The sequence below is a fragment of the Gastrolobium bilobum genome, unplaced genomic scaffold (assembly GCF_033153095.1).
Source record: "Gastrolobium bilobum isolate Gb01-03AN ecotype WA unplaced genomic scaffold, APGP_CSIRO_Gbil_v1 utg382, whole genome shotgun sequence".
In the NCBI taxonomy this organism is placed as follows: domain Eukaryota; kingdom Viridiplantae; phylum Streptophyta; class Magnoliopsida; order Fabales; family Fabaceae; genus Gastrolobium; species Gastrolobium bilobum.
In genome coordinates, this window is record NW_026897362.1 from 209,907 (window position 1) to 227,393 (window position 17,487).

General features: G+C 31.0%; 1 protein-coding gene across 1 annotated transcript; it reads left to right on the forward strand.

Annotated features, from left to right (window-relative positions):
• Positions 1-9,657: 9,657 nt before the first annotated feature.
• On the forward strand, positions 9,658-11,958 carry LOC133306259 (probable WRKY transcription factor 17). The gene is made up of 3 exons (XM_061506557.1): positions 9,658-10,438; positions 11,291-11,416; positions 11,527-11,958. The coding sequence occupies exons 1-3, from the start codon at positions 9,741-9,743 to the stop codon at positions 11,702-11,704; spliced, it is 1,002 nt and encodes a 333-aa protein (XP_061362541.1). The 5' UTR covers positions 9,658-9,740; the 3' UTR covers positions 11,705-11,958.
• Positions 11,959-17,487: the final 5,529 nt, after the last annotated feature.

Here is a 17,487-nt window from a genome sequence, read left to right on the forward strand (position 1 = left end):
AACCAAATCATGAACCGAACCGAACCACCCTTAAAATAACCGGTTTTTAAAAATCAGTTCATAAACCGAACTGGTTTTATAAACAGTTTAAGAACCGAACCGAACCGTTTTCAAACTGAACCAATTTGATTTTTTTAACTTTATTTTTAAAATTTTTAAATTTTTTTCTTTTCAAAAGAGGGTCGACCCGAACCGATTCCGAACCGAACCATTTAAACTAATTTGGTTCGGTTCGACTCATGCACATCCCTACTTGTGATTTATAAAAAAAAAATGACGCTATAGTCTAATTGCAAAAAAAACTATTTATGTCTTAGATGAGTTAACACTTAGAACAAAAAGAGACTTAACTATTCTTTTATTTATAGGGAAAAATGTGTGTTCTTTTTCAGGAGACATACCTTTAAGAGAGATAAAAGAATAAATTATGGGAGAAGAGAGAGAAAGGAAAAGTTTTATAATTTTATTACAAAAAAAAAAAAGTTTTATAATTTAAAATTAAAAAACATATTACATTTGTCTAAGGCCCCATTTAGATGGCCTTCCCAAAAAAGTTTTTTTTATGTCTTTCTTATTTTAAAAGTATTTTTACAAAAGTTAAAGTTATTTAGATTTTTTAAAAATATTTGATATTTTAAAAAAATATTTGGCGTTTGGCTTTTACTTTTTTTATAAGCTAAAGTTTTTATCTTATAGAAAAAATGGATTTTTAACTTTTTTTACGACTTCTGTTTTGCAGGCATTCAAATAGACTTTTTCTTAAAAGTGTTTTTTTTCTATAAAAAAAAAACAATTTTTAAAGAGAAAAAAATCCATCCAAATGGGCCCTAAAAGTATCATCTTTTTAGATGACAAACACTAAACTCTTATTTATAATAGGAATAAGTTATTTTACCTATTATTTTTTCTGCTTACCTTTACCTATCACTTCCCAATACCGTTAAATCAGAATAGTAAGAGAGAGAAATGATGAGGGTACTTGAGATTATGATCTAACAATATTAAAGAGTGGTAGGCAAGACATAAAAAAAAAATAAGTAAAATAACTTATTCCTTTATAATATGAAAAATTCAAAAAAAAATAAATTAATGAAGTACCATTAGATTTCGTATTAAAAAAACAAATATTACGGTATTTAAAAAAAAAAAAAACAAATATTAAATGATTTTTTTTAACGTCTGAACGTACACATAGTATTCAATGAATCAGTAGTACGTTTCCAAACGAATGAAAAAAGGAAAAAGTAATGATTCATTCCAAAATCCAAACAAATGTACACATAGTATTCAGTAGTACTCTAACAAATATTAAATGATTTTTTTTACCTCTGTACTTCGTTTGGGCCTCCATTTCCAAGCGAATGAGATAGAAAAAAAAGTTATATACCATAATTTCATTAATTATTATTTTTCTTAGAGTATAATATAAATTATTTAAAAAATATTTATTTAATAATTTAAATTTTTGAATTGAATTAATTTTTTATTTGATATCAAAGTATTATATCATGAGTTTGATCCTCGTTACCCTCTCATTTTTTTTGTAAAAAATTTTAGCATAAACATTCATCTCACCTAATAAACGCTTTTATAAAGAGTTATGATAAACTATAATATAAATCATTAAATTATGTGAACACATTTTCTCTTTTTAAAGGAGAATTTTTTTTTCATGTTAGTGACTCATAATATAAGTGAGGCCCACAAAATAGTGGAGAAAAAAAAATTTAAGGTGGGACCCACTTATGTTATGAGTCACTAACATGAGAAATTTTTTCTCTTTTCAAAAGAGAAAATATTTTCCCTTAAATTATTTCCTATTTTCTCAAGTAAGAATATTTGTTTTATACTCAGTTTATTAGGAGAGAGAAAAAAAAGAGAACAATGTGATTATCATAGATGTGCATCAGAAGAAACTTTATCGTATTGCTTGATAAGAATATAGCCTTTGGAAGTTGGAACAAAATATTGCCCTTTATTAAACTCACAAATTGTAAGTTTGTAACTCAAGGAATTACAACACAACTTTGACTGTACTTTAAATTAAAATTCAGCCACCAATAATAAGAAATTTAAGATGTTGAAAGACAATGCAGTACTCTTGGGATTTAAGATGTGCCTGCCCACTAGTTATTATTCGCTAAATATAATTATATAACTACGTATACAATTTTGTCTTTTAAAATTTCTCCTATATTTTTTTTGTCCTTTCTTCCCTATATATATTGAGAAAAAAAAAATTATACTTAACTGACCCCAAGATTCTCTTTCAGCAAATTAATTACAATACAAACGAAAATAATATATATATAATATTTGACATATTAAATAACATAATATTATGTCATTTAAAATAAAACGATTGTATTTTGATAATTTTTTTATCTTTTCTCTTATCCATAATTTTTTTTTCTTAAGAGAATATAAAAAATTACTAAATATATACCAAAACACAATCATTTTACTTTAAATGACACAATATACACAATTTCCCGGTAAAAAAATGCCATCACCGTTGCAATTGATTCCCAAGTACTAGCCAAACATTCATCCGTAGAAAAAGAACTAAAAAATAAGCATAAACAAAGGAACACTCGAGTCACCTAATTTGAGATTGCAACCACAATCATTTATGTATTAATCATTAAAATTAAGATGCCAAAACAGTGTTAAACAAAATAATTTATATTTTTTGTTGGCCATTTTGACAGCTGAGTTTACGGACCCCTTTAGTGGCAATTCATGCTCATTAACTTTACTATTTAACAACTTTCATTTGTTTAACCTTAGTGCTTTATTCACATAAGTATTCACCAATTGATTTTTATAGAAAAAACAAATATAGATGTGGAATCTTCATCATGCTTGGAGTTGCAACTTGCAAAGGGTCCAATACCAATACTTAATTACCTAGTGCACAATAAATAATGTTCCTTAGTTAATTATGAATCATTTAGGTCAAGTTCATAGAACAATTCTAAAATATCTCAAACATTTACTTTTATGTTGAGGTGGACAAACGACAAATACAAAACGGAAGATCCTATCGATTAATTATTGTTATTTTAAATAACAACTAAGTTAGACTTTGTGCCTGAGATTCTGATGTGATTTTTAAGAATCTTGAAAACGTAACAGGATAACTCAGGAATTGCATTAAAGAATAAGGGGTCCTCTTAAACACCGCATAGAAGTTGATATTTGTTTTTATTCTCCAAATTATACGAAAATAGGAATCAAATCCTAATTAAAAAAAAAAAGACAGAAGAAGAAGGAATCAAATCATCAATCATATCCTTTGTAATGTTGTTTAGTGGCATAAATTAACCGAATAATCAATAAAAGATTGTAGCCATTTTCGCTTTAAGGTGAATTTTACGACACACTCGAAATGACACAACTTCGATAAACATCAGTCCAATTTTTTTTTAATGATTATAATATGTGTGGTAAAAAATAAATATAATATATTTATATAAAATACAATATGCAATTTAAAAGTTTATCTTATGGCTATGCAATTACATAATATTTGGTAAACTTAAAAAATAATAAATATTTTTTTTTTAAAAATAAAGTACTTGTATGCCCAAAATAAGATTTATTGTGAATTGTAGATTTTTAAATGAAGTATTACATAATTTATTATATGACACCGTGCGCTATTACCCATGTCTCTCTCTTTTTTATCATAGGAGAAAACATAGAATAATTATCCTCCAATGTCAACGTTTAAAAGCAACTATATATGTATTTTTCAAATTACGAAACAATGCCTTTGTAATAAACAAACACAAAACTTTATGAACCACATATATATTCACGGGCAGACACAATAATGTTGACTTTCTGTGTTTATTAATCGTATTTGATTCATGTTATTGTGCATATGATAAAGACTATTCCATAGAATATAAATATAAAGACTAATCCTTAAGATAAGCTTTAATTATTTTATTTGGCTAAGCCCCTAATATCGCGTGGTGTACTTTTTTTACCAATTTATGAATGTGGACTTCAATAGAAAGATAATATTGTCGACTAATAAATTTGGATTTGGAACAAGTGAATGATTAAAATACAACGTTCTCCGCGATATACAGATCATAAAAGAGTTATTTGAGAGATTTTGCAGGATTTATTCTCTCACCTAAAAGTTCACATGCTCAAGTCAAACTATATAATTATACATAATAATATTCCTTGAAATGCTCCTTATTTCATATTGACCCTGTGGGGGTGGAATTTAAAAATCTAAAAATACTGAGTGATAAAATATAGAGTTATGTTGATCTAGAGTGTATTTATGCAAATTTAAGAGTTCACGAAGAATGAGAAATTCTTATCTAAAAATGACTCATGACCCACTTGTTATCAATTGTTGCCAGTTTCACCTATGCAGTTTGATGGAAATTTTCATATGCTCGTATTATCAACTAAGTTTTTAAAATAATCTGTTTTTTTAGGAATGTACTTGGAATATGTAAGAATTATTTGTTATTTGAAATCCTTGAACTACTACCCGCGGAGAAGAGAAAAATTTATGGCTCCTCAATTCATTCTAGCCAAAATGTGAAAACCTATGTCTTTCTACTATTTTATATTGGGAAATAATAGTCTCATGTTGTAGAAGACTACTATCATATGTCATAGACATTTCGATAAGTGTGCTGCTATTTTCTTTTCTTTTCTTTTTTCTTTTTTAGTGGTAGATCCCATCATTTTGTGTCTTAGCATAAGTAGGGGTGTAAATGGGCCAGACTGGCTCAGCCCGGCCTACATTGATCCCGGCCCAGCCCGACCTTTTAGAAAAGTAGAGTAGGCTTAGGCTTATAAAAAAGTTTTTTTAACAAATAGGTCATGGCCAATTTTGTCAAGTCCGGCCTACAGCATTGTAGGCTGGCCTATTTAATTTATTAAAATAAAATAATAAAATAATATTTATTTTATGTGTCAAAGACACAAAGTACCAAATACCAATATCTCTTACTTTTTGTGCTATTTTATTTTATGAAAGGAAAACTTGTCTAATGTCTCCAAATTTTACATGTTGTTGCAGCTTAATAACATGGAGTAATGGGTACCTTGCTGGATTATGATGTTACTGATGAAGATCTTTCAATAATACTCTTATTTCCCTTGTCTCGATGGTGGTTTAAAGATTTTTAGATAAATGACATTATCTTGTAAACTTAATTTCAACATCCGGTAATTGTATTTTTCTTATTTTCTCCATTTCTTTGACTCTATTCCTCTATGATATACATTCTAGGGCTGTGGTATTATGTTGACTTTTTATTGTTTGTCATTTTTTCTTATGAGAAGTACTAGTACATGCATGAATGGAACTTTATTTGCTCTATACAATTATTTTTTTTCTTAGTATCTACAGTGGGAGGCCTACAAGGCCTGTAGGCTATGTCAGACTTTCTTATTTTTAAAAATGGGTCGGGCTTGGCCTACAAATAAAGCCTTTAATAGACCAGTAGGTCAGATAGACTGAATTTTTTTTGACGTAGGTTTGGGCCAAAAAGACCAAAGCCCAACCCAACCCAACCCAGCCCATTTACACCCCTAAACATAAGATATGCTCTTGCTCTTTCTCCTATAACATAAGAATAGACAAACCCTTTTATATTTCTAGTTAAGGTACTCACAATTTAAGACTAAGGGGTAATTAATTACCATTTCTATCTCTTAATGTATAATAATAATCACTACTTTCCAGTCAAAAAAAGAAGGAAAGATACTACTTGAAAGTTTGTAAGTTATAACTTGTTAGATAGAAAATTTGGTAAAGAAAGTAAAAAATATTTGAATAAATATAGCGTAAGTACTTTCTTTCGTTCAAACAAATGCACTATCTAAGAGTTGAATGCAATGCATCAGCCCAATCATTCTTATCATTTTTATAAATTAATTTCTCTTTACAATTTTTAATGTAAATTATTGAATAAAACCGTCATTGCAATAGAAGTTTTTTTAATAATAAAAATTTGATAATTTTTTCAACTATATTAACAGTGTTACTGCCTACATAAAGTATACTATATATATACACTAATTTTAAAGACTGAATTTTACCAAAAGAAAAAAAAGACTGTAAAAGAAAAAATGAAATGGATAAATAGAACTCATATTTTATTTTTATTGTTAAATAATACAATAAACATTTATATCCATTATTTTTGGGTACACTAACATTTATATCCATTTATTCATAAAAGTTTTGGTTCCTGGTCTGAGTGCTGTCGGTAGCAAATTGCGCCTTCTTGCTTCTGCTTTTAGGTTCTCTAATTTAAATAACGGAATAGGCTATTAGCAGCCCATAAACTTTTATGATTTATTAAAATAAATCAATTGTGAAAAAGATAAAAAATATCCATATTAAAATACAAGGTGGGAAAAAGAGAATCATTTATTTGTTTATCAACTATTAATCTTTCGCTTTACCTGATGATATCAAATCATATATATATATATATAAATAGGGAAAAACTACTCTTATGCAACATAAGAGTAGTTTTATCTCCTACACACTCATCGAAAATCATGACACTTCTTTTTTTTCTTTTTCTTTTTTCTTTAAATGGCGGACCCCACCATATGTATCTCTACAACATGAGAGAAGATCTCTCATGTAACATAAGATTAAATGAACCCATATAAATAAGAGGATTCATTCCCAATGCCCGAAACAATTGGTGCTAGCTGTTACGGTCTGTGAATAAAAAAATAAGTTTTAAAATTTAAAAATATAAAATTTAGTCAAACATAGAGGACCAGATTAAAATAACAAAAGATTCATCTCCAATTGCCATGTGAACGAGACTACCCACCATTTTTCGTGCTTGCTTTCCTGGTTCAAATTAGCTCTATGTAATCACACATTTTGTCTTTTTCGAGGAGTCATTGCCTTAGTTTAACTATTTATTTATTTTATTAACCAAGAGTACTTGTAATCATGTATTAGGTGTTTTTTTTTATGATTTATATTTTATCAGCAAAAAAAAAATAAAAAATTTACATGACTCTTAGATTTTTTTTTTTTTTTTTTTTAAATTCACACTATCATCTAATCCTGTATTCATACGTCGTCATATGATTTTGAACATAGAATAAGTATTAATTAAATCGCATGTTTATTATTTTTATTTTTTTTCTATCAGTTTTAACGTATTAGATATTCCAGGATATGCATATCCTATTGATACCAAATCGAATATCTAGTATGGTAAAACTGACAGAAAAAAGTGCAAAAGAATGAAATGTTGATTTGTGATTTATAGTTGGTATATTTTTACTTTTTATTAAATTACCCTGTCTAGAAGAATTGACACATATAAAATATATCGCGTGATACGAAATCAGCTTGTTTAAAATATCACCAATGCATTTCAAACTCTAAGTTATCCCTAGTTTTTCTAGAAGAAACAAATAAAAAAAGCAACTCTAACTTGTTTATTATTTCATGTCTGCTTAATGTTCAGTTATAATATATAGGTAAAAGAAAAAGTATGCATGAATGGTTTCCTTGATGGCAATGTCATTGATAACGCTCTTGATATATAATTGAATTTGACTATTTATAAAGCCGGATAAGCATGGTCATAAAAAGTTAGATTATCCTTAATATATTTTGTATGCGCACGAGGTTTTATTCACAACTCTGCAAATGTTTGATTTTTTTCATCTTCATTATTTTAATTTTAATTAGGAAGAATTACAGACAATACATTAAAAAAAAAAAGTCAGAATGGGAACCCTGTTTCTGGCCTGCAAAGTTTGTTTTCAACATACACTTGCCATGGTCTATTTGAAATACATATTTAAAATATTGAAAAGCATGTTCATAACTTGTTAATTTGAATATAGTCTATTAAATTTATATGAAGCTGTATTGTTTCAATTATTTTCATTGAAAAATTTATTTTCAAGGTATGTACTTTTTCTTAAGATTTGTCTCAAACTAATGATAGTGTATCAAATGCAGTGTAATAGACTGGGGAATCGTTTTTTTTTTTTGACTCTTAAATGAAGTAGAAATATTGGTTTATGTTTTATTTGAGTTAAACCAATCTTATGATGGTTGTGCGCAAGTGCTATATAATGGGCTTCTTTCGCAGATATATTATATAGTGATTATTACGTGCAAATTAAGTCAGAATAATCTTTTCATTAATTGTGTATATACATCTCATTTAATTATATTTGAAATGTTATATTTATAAACTATTACAAATTATAGTATATCTTACTGGTAATATATTATTGAATTTTGAATGAAGTCTTACCAGGTATAATTTATAAATTTATAAATAAAAAATTTATAAATATAACCCTCCTTTAAATATATATATGATTTGCCATTGTTTATACTATGGAAAAGTCAACAGCAAGTGATTGTGATCTTATTAATCATCAAAAGTTACTCTATTACTTACCATTGATATATGGAAAACGTAAGTGCTGATAACAGGTTTTTGGGTATTTCTTTTTCCCATTTAAATAACATGTCTTTATCTACCCAAAAAAAAAAAAAAAAAAAAAAATCATTTTTTTAAATCTAATATTCTATTTAATTGTTAATAGTTAAAATGTTTTAGATGGACAGAAAATGAAAAATATATACTATTTTTTCTTCTTTGACTTAGCAGGGAGACTAATTCCACAAGATGAAGTTAGTCGTCAGGTAAGTTTCTTTACCAGGTGGGTCTCAAGAATTCAAACCCGTAAAATTGCAGGTAAAGGTCTCCTGGATTTATAATTCTCTTTCTCTGCGACCATCATGTTTTTTGAAAAAAGGTATTATTACATAAAGATAATTTCTGAAAAAATAAGTTATATTGAATTCTAAATAATATTATTTTTTCTTACATTTGTATTACTTTAAAAGTTAATTTGGTACAAATGTTTAGGTATTTAACATTGCTTGAATAAAAATTGTAGCAATGATCTCAACCAGCCAGCTTTAGGTGCGAGAATCTAATTACCTCACAAGAAAAGTTAAAATAATTTTTAAAATCTTGTTAATATCCTTGAATGAAAAATAATAATAACAACTAACAAGAACAATTGTAAAGCACTCATTTTGTGGAAACTAAAAAAAAATAAAAAATAAAAAACTTTGAAATAGAAACTCCTTTCTCCTTTTCAACGAGATGTTCTAGATTTGTCAACCGTCGTAACTCATAACCCTTCGAGAAATTTGTCATGAAAGAACAGAAAATAGACTGAAGACCAAGTCCATTAGTAGTCCCTTCCATAGAACAGAAAGTACTCTATTGCCCCTCATTTATATCATTAATTTTCATTTAATTCTAAAATTACAAAGTGGCAAACTATGTAAGTATATTATAAAGCTTACTTGCTCTAACATTAATACATGTTCAATAGTAGTTTATGAAAATATTATTTCTTCTTTTACTTAAATTATCGAGGTGTTAAAAAATACCAATAAAATTAAAATAATGTCACGCAAATCATGATGGTAAGTAAAGTCGAGAATCTCACCCCTCTCGTATTAAAGAAAGAAAAAAAAAAAAAAAAAACTCACATTGACATAATGTTCACACTCTCTTACCCGGTCATCCGGTCACCCTCACCACCATATATCTAACCCCACCCCTCAACCGTTTACACTTCCAAAACCGCTTCTCTTCAATCACAAATCATATTCCTCCTTCTTCTCATGACATTCTGAGTTTCTATTCACGTTAACCTTAATTTCTCCGAAAAAAATGGCCGTGGAACTCATGGTGTTCCCGAAACTCGACGAGCAAAAGGCCATACAAGAGGCTGCATCGGAAGGCCTCAATGGCATGGAGCACCTGATCCGAATCCTCTCCCATCAACCAACTCACTTAAACACAGACCTCACAGACGGCACCGTTTTAAAGTTCAAAAAACTCATCTCCTTGCTAAACCGAACCGGTCACGCCCGGTTCAGGCGAGCACCGGTTCACCGCTCCTCTTCTTCGCCTACCACTACCTCATCCTCCTCCCTCCCTCCGCTGCCGCAACTGCAAGCGTTGAACATATCTCCGCCGCCGCAGTTCACTTCTCCGGCGCCGGTGGCCGTCCACCCCGCTCCGGCGAGCTTCGTCCCTGCGCAGCCGCAGAGCTTGACGCTCGATTTCACGAAGCCTAATAATCACATCTTGAGCTCTAATGCCAAATCAATGGAGCTCGAGTTCTCGAAGGAGACGTTCAGCGTCTCCTCGAATTCATCTTTCATGTCCTCCGCCATCACCGGAGACGGCAGTGTCTCCAACGGCAAGCAGGGATCGTCGATCTTCCTGACGCAGTCGGCAGCGCCGGCAGCGTCCGGCGGAAAACCTCCGCTGTCATCGGCGCCGTTCAAGAAAAGGTGCCACGACCATCGAGCTCACTCCGACAACATCTCCGGCTCCAGCAAGTGCCACTGCATCAAGAGAAGGTACAGCGCGCTTCACCGAATCATAATTTCTCAATATTTTCCCATCATTACGAGTTGTTGACTCCTGGGCTTAAAAAATTAATAATAATAATGTAAAAAAAATAAAAATAAATTGTTGAACTGTTAGAAGATATTTTTGTTTTTTCAACTAATCACGTGACACTGTCGCGTGGGTGGGTGGGTGGGTGGGGCTAGGCCGTGTTTGGGAGTCAACGATTTTGGTAGTGGTGCAGTTAAAATGCATTAAATGGGGAAAAGCACGCGTGACAGTGACAAAACAACATAGGGTTCTTGTGTGTCTAATGATGCCTTTGTCGAGACGCGAGTTTTTAGAAATCGCTGTCTAACAAAGAAGACTGAGAGAAATTCAAACTTTGCCAAACTGAACCTTCCTTTGGTTTTATTTTTTTAATATTAAATTGTTTCATCCTTTCTTGACTTATTTGATTAAGGTCAGATTTAAAATTTACTTTTTAAATTCTTTTCAAAAATAATATTAAATCGAATGGAAGTTAATCTTCTTGTCTGAAAAAGTGACGATGAAATAAGAGGAAAAAATATATAATTTTTAAATTAGTGTTATGATTAAATAATATTACCACACGATTACTTGTTGACGTGAAAAAATTCACTCCCAAATCAAGTACATGTTCCAATCAACCAAGTGAATTATTACCATTAGGTACTTTGATCCTCTTTTGATTGCTTTGACTGTTGACTTCTCATTAATATAGCGCATCCGCACCCCCAGCGCATTTTAGCAAACACCAGTGCGTGCATCAATGCATTATAGTTCATTTATTTTTTTATTTTTGAATTAAATAAAAATAACACTTTTTAATTTGTGTTCAGGAAAAATCGGATGAAGAAGACTGTGAGAGTGCCGGCGATTAGTTCGAAGATCGCCGATATACCTGCCGACGAGTACTCGTGGCGAAAATACGGTCAGAAACCTATCAAGGGATCGCCGTACCCACGGTGAGTGATTTTGATGATTGATATGTTTGTAACCGTTGATCGTGTTGACTTTGGTGAAAGACTTGTTCACTGACGTTGATCTTATTTTAATTTTTTTTATTTTCAATCAGAGGCTATTATAAGTGCAGTACGGTGAGAGGGTGCCCAGCGAGGAAACACGTGGAGCGTGCACCGGATGATCCGGCGATGTTGATCGTGACGTACGAAGGGGAGCACAGGCACACGATTCATGCCGCGATGCAGGAGAACGCAGCCGGGGTTGTGGGTTTGGTATTCGAGTCAACGTAGAGAGGGTGGAATAATAAATAAAAAAAGGAAAAAAAAAGGTTGGGAGTGGAGGACTTTTATTTAAAAAATATTTTTTTTTGTAGGAAAAGAAAAATATTGAGTGTGAGTTAAGGTGGGGGCACCGTTTGTAAATTTGCTTTGATTTGTTATATTATAGTGATCGAAAAAACTGGAATCTAAAGTAAAGTCTATCTCCTCGCCAATGTCTTGCAAGTTATGATTATTTTATGATTTCGTATTGGGAGAAGGTGGTATCCGATGAAGGTCACTCAATTGGTATTATTATTATTATAACACATGAAGTCGTAGTTGTTAATGATTATTTTTTATTTGTCTTATACTGGTTAACAAGTCATGCAATCAAATAGCATAGACTGTATAATTTTTTTAAAAATAACAAATAATAATAGTTATTGTACTACTTTCTTTCTTTTTCATTTTTATGTGCCTTGAAAGGTTATAACTTGCAATTTCTAATAGGAATTCAAACTATTGGTAAAACGTGGTCAAATAGAATGATATAACTTTAATCTTTGCACCTGACCAGTAATAAGCAAATTAGTTTGACTAAATTTATATGGTGAATTTTAGGTTAAATTATGCTACACGTCTTAATAGGTTAACTTCTTTTTGAAATCAATACTTTTTATTTTAAAAATTTCTAATCAAATTTTCATATTTAAGAAAATTTATATTTAATAATTATCGAATTTTATAATTAGGTCTCTGAATCTTATAATAACAACATTAAATGAGACAGTTGTAAATATTTATAAATAGAGTTTTTTTTTTTATAAAAAAATTTGTTAAGGCAGCTGCCAGCTGCCCACACCTCCTTTATTATTTTATTTTTGAAACATACTGCTATATTATAAAAATGAGAGATCAACCATAACGTTGACAATTTCTTGCTAATGGAAATCATACGAAACCCACCCACCACTGTTCAAATTTATGTAGCTATTTAGTTTTGATCTTAATAATGTTAGGAAGTTGTTGTCAGCATGTCATTAGACAAAATGCTTTTTTTTTTGGTAAGCGATAAAATGCCTTTTATTTAATCCTCTTCTTATTTCATAACTTTAAACCTAAGCGATGGCAAGGCCAAAGCCTTATTAACCTTAGGAAATGCCCCTATTTTTAGGGATGATAACGGGCGGAGTCAAATTTGACTTTGGACTTAAAAGATTAAATTTGTATTTAAATGTATTAGCTCGACTTTGTCTGTTATTTATTATGAATATAATTATCGGCAAGTGGCCTGTCTTATTTATAAAAAATAAAAATCTGATTTAGCCTGTTTTAAAAAAAATAAGACAATTTTTTTTATTCAAACAGAATATACGACCCATAGCAGTAATAATTCCACAAAGATTCATAAATTCAATATATATTCAAACAACATAATATAAAGCAAAAGCATTCAAAAAGTGTGTTTAACCGATAAGAAGATGTGAAATGGATTGAGGAGACAGAGAGGACTATTATGAATAGTACAGAAAATATACAATAAAAATAAAGTTAGTTTAATAGGTCAGCCTAAGAATCTCTAAGGCTGAGCTTTTGAATCGGAGCCACGAGACCTTTTTATTAAACAAGCTCTTATACAAGTTTAAGTCCGGTTCCAACAACTAATTTTGTACATATAAACCCAGATCTCTACGAGGTAAAAACTCCTGATTCGTTTATCACTCGATTCACGCTTACCTATTTCCATGTTTCGCCAGCAAGAGGCAAGTTGATTAAAATGGAGAGAAGCATGGTTCCATTTTAAAATACCATACAGTTTCCATAGTTACATAAGCAGGATATACAAACATGTCTCCAGGCTAAAGCATTTTATGGATAATTTATATTAATTTTGTCCTTAAATCAGAGGTTCCATTAAAGACACCCCAATGACCATTATAAAAAATAAATAAATTAATTTGACTTTCTGTTATTAAAAGACTAAATTGCTGTCAACTTTATTTTAAAGAACAAATCGTATCATTAGGAATTTAACGTGGGGTGTTTTACTGTAAAAATCGTCATAATTTAACATTTAAATTTATACTTTTACTTGAAACTTTCATTTTTTTTTTCCACTCAGTTTTCATGAAATAAGAATTTAATTTTTTAAAACACTGCAATTGCTATTACATTTAACTCTTATTTTATTTTATTTTTAAGAAAAGAAATAGAAAAAAGAACTGGAAAATGTAGGAACTGTGATGAGTATACTCAACACTGACGGTAGTTGGGCAATGTAGGAACTGTGAATTATGATGTGTTGAAATCTGATGAACACACATGAGAAAAATGATTTTACCATAACTTTAACAATAAAACGCCCCCAAAAATTGCTTGTAAAATACGATGTTCAAATAGATAATTAAAGCACACAATTTAAATTCACATACAATTTGAAGGGTCCATAATTTGACATATCGGTAGCTAAACTCTTATCTCATGAATTTCACTCATATATGTTGACTTTTATTCTTATGTAATTTTTTTTTTTTGGTACGCTGAGAAGAAAACCCAGCAGAGAAACTACAAAACAGACACTGTTCGAGCCCTACAAACAGAAGCTAAATCAGCAATAAAAACAGACTGAATCTGAAAAGGGGGAAAACAGAAAATAGACATATTAGGAACAATAGGATTGTCCAGAGGGTAATTAGCCAGCCAGTCAGCAACATGATTTCCTTCTCTGTAAGTATGGACAAGCTAAATTCTCCAATCTTTTTGGAACCAAGTCCGTATTCGAGCCACCAAATGGGACTCACGGGCTGCAACACCCTTTCTAGAAAGAATGGTGATTGCAGATGTTGAATCGGATTCAACAATTAAATTTTTCCAGCCTTACTCCCAAGCCATCTCCAAACCTTTAAGAATTCTCCACAGTTCGGCATTTAGAGCATTGCAATTTCTAATACTGTATGAGAAACCTTTAAGCCAGTGACCCTCTTGATTTCTAGCAATTCCACCACAAGCTGCTAAACCTTGAGATGTTCTAGCAGCTCCATCAGTATTTAATTTAATCCAATACTCTTCTGGTGGTTTCCAGCTAATGAAAATTTCTGCTTTGTATTTGACTAATTGATGACAAGAGGCAAATTGAAAAGCCAAATTGGATTCTTCAGCTGTACTAATAACTGTGTTCTTCTTATAGAAATGAGAAGAAACAGAGTTGCTAAAAACTAAATCATTCCTCCATCTCCAAGCCAACCAGCATGTGGTTCCAAACACAATACGCCAAGGGATATTGTTTGTAAACTTGTCCATACAAGATAAATTTTTTTCCAGCCAAACATGAAGATCATCAGTAAAAAAATAACTACCAAATCTGATTGGTACTAATTCAGTCCAAAGCCTTTTAATCTTCACACAGTCCCTAAGCAAATGTAGAGAGGTTTCGGCTTCATCTAAACAAATTGGACAAGAAGATTGGCCTATATCAAAGGAGCTCAATCTATCTTTTGTTGGCAATCTGTTATGAAGAACTTTCCACAAGAACAATCTAACAACTTGGGGACCTTCCCATCTCCAAACCTTTTTCCAAATCTCTGAATTACCATGAGGATCAGAAACGTTACCTGCAAGGGTCTGATAAATGCTTTTTAATGAAATCTGATTTGAGTTATTTAAATTCCAACGCATATAATCTTCTCCATCCTGCTCATTGGGAGGTAAAATGCTTCTAATTGATAACACAATATCAGAAGGAAGCCAACGACGATCAAGAAGTTGAATGTTCCAATTACCCTGATCATCAACATATTCAATAAGCTTTTTATTGCTTTCCTCCCATGGAATTGGGGCTGTAGTCATGTCCATAAGCCTGTTTCCATCTTGAATCGATTTATCCTTCCAAAAAGAAATCCCAGTTCCATTCCCAATCTCCCAGTTGAGGTGATTTTCTAATTTTTTCCATATTGAGCATATGTATTTCCACAATCTAGAATCACCATTTTTGCAGCTAAATAAAGTATTCCCTCTATTCTGACCAGTATATTTAGCTCTAATAAAATGAACCCAGAATTTATCTGGATTAGCAAAGATATCCCAAGCAAGCTTCCCTACAAAAGCATCATTCATGAATATTAACTTTTTCAAACCCAAACCTCCTTCTGTCTTCGGTTTTGTAATAATCTCCCAGCTCACAAGATGCATCTTTTTTTTTCTCCTATGTGTCTTCCCAAATGAAACCTCTCTGCAACTTTTCAATTTCATGACAGATTGATCTTGGGATTTTATCACATTGCATTTGAAAGAAAGGAATAGCCGACAGAACAGACTGAGCAAGGGTGATCCTACCAGCTTGAGATAGGCACTTTGATTGCCAGCCAGTCAACTTACTATGAACCTTTTCAACAATATTAGCATATGCTTCCTTAGACACTTTGTCATGTTTCATCCATACCCCTAAATGTCTCCCTACATTGCGCACCCTCTTAAACCCAAAAGCATTGGTGATCTCAACTGCTACATTGTCTGGAGTATTTTTGGAGAAGAAAATACTAGTCTTCTGTTGATTCACTCTTTCTCCCGAGATATCACCAAACAGTTGCAAACACTTGAGAATAATTTGGATTTGATCTATAGAGGCTTCAACAAAAAGAATTAAGTCGTTAGCAAACATCAAATGGGAAATAGCAGGCCCTCCTTTTCCAGCATGGATTGGTTTCCAAAGGTTACCTTGAACTGCAGCGTTGATAATATGGCTGAGCTTTTCTATTGCAATAACAAAAACATAAGGAGAGAGAGGATCACCTTGCCGGACTCCTCTTGAAGGTTGAAATTCTTTAGACATCTCTCCATTCCAGAGGACATTGAAATTAGCATTAGAAATTGCAGCCATAATAATACTAACTAAATTATCCGGGAACTGCACCTCTTGAAGAATTTTTCTTAACACCATTTTTCTTATGTAATCTTCTTTAACTAACACATAATTTAAACCGATAACGTCCATCATTCAGTCGAAAAATATGAATATACTCTTAAAAAAAAGTTTTTGTTGAAATACCCACTGTGCTGTATACTCATTGAAGCACAAAAATGTGCTAAAAAAAGATCCAAAATCATCTCATAAGGTCCGAGCCCACTTAAAAGATGGAATAGTACACTGTACACCTATTTTTCTACAAACTCCAATCCTCTAACGCCAAGCCCTTCAGGCACTTAATAAACATGTTCCACTAAAAATAGTTATTGCTTCAATGTCAAAAGTGGTTGACAAAGCTTCGCACAACGCAATATTCCACAAGGACTAAAGTAAAAGATTATTTAAGCTCAAAACTTTATAAACGTGCATCCAACGTAATTCCACCTGAAATTATTGACCTACAAGGCTGCCACAATTTCAAAACGGAGTTTGGTCAATTCATGCTATTTGCAATATTTGCATAATATATCCATAATAACCGTATAATGGCTTAAGTAGCTAGTTCCCCCAATACTTGCTTACCGAAACCCACTCATTCTTCAAGTATTTTTTTTGTGATATTTTGACTTTGAATTGACTTATAAAAAATAATTTTTTATACATTTTATTTTATTTTAGAAGTGATTTTTACAAAAGTTAAAGTTATTTATATTTTTTTAAAAATATTTAACTTTTCACTTCAGCTTTTTTATACACTAAAATTTGTAGATTAAAAAAAAAATTTATTTTTATTTTTGAGACTTATACTTTTTTTTAAGCAAACATCCAAACAGGCTTTATAATAAATAAAAAAATTGAAATTTTTTTTCTAAAAAAAAACAGATTTTAAAGAAAAAAAAAGCTCATACAA

What these genes read in the sequence shown, in the direction of transcription:
- LOC133306259 (XM_061506557.1), top strand. Translation starts at nt 9,741, where the DNA reads ATGGCCGTGGAACTCATGGTGTTCCCGAAACTCGACGAGCAAAAGGCC. An exon ending in TGCCACTGCATCAAGAGAAG is followed by an intron (nt 10,439 to 11,290) that starts GTACAGCGCGCT and finishes ATTTGTGTTCAG; the next exon opens with GAAAAATCGGATGAAGAAGA. An exon ending in AAGGGATCGCCGTACCCACG is followed by an intron (nt 11,417 to 11,526) that starts GTGAGTGATTTT and finishes ATTTTCAATCAG; the next exon opens with AGGCTATTATAAGTGCAGTA.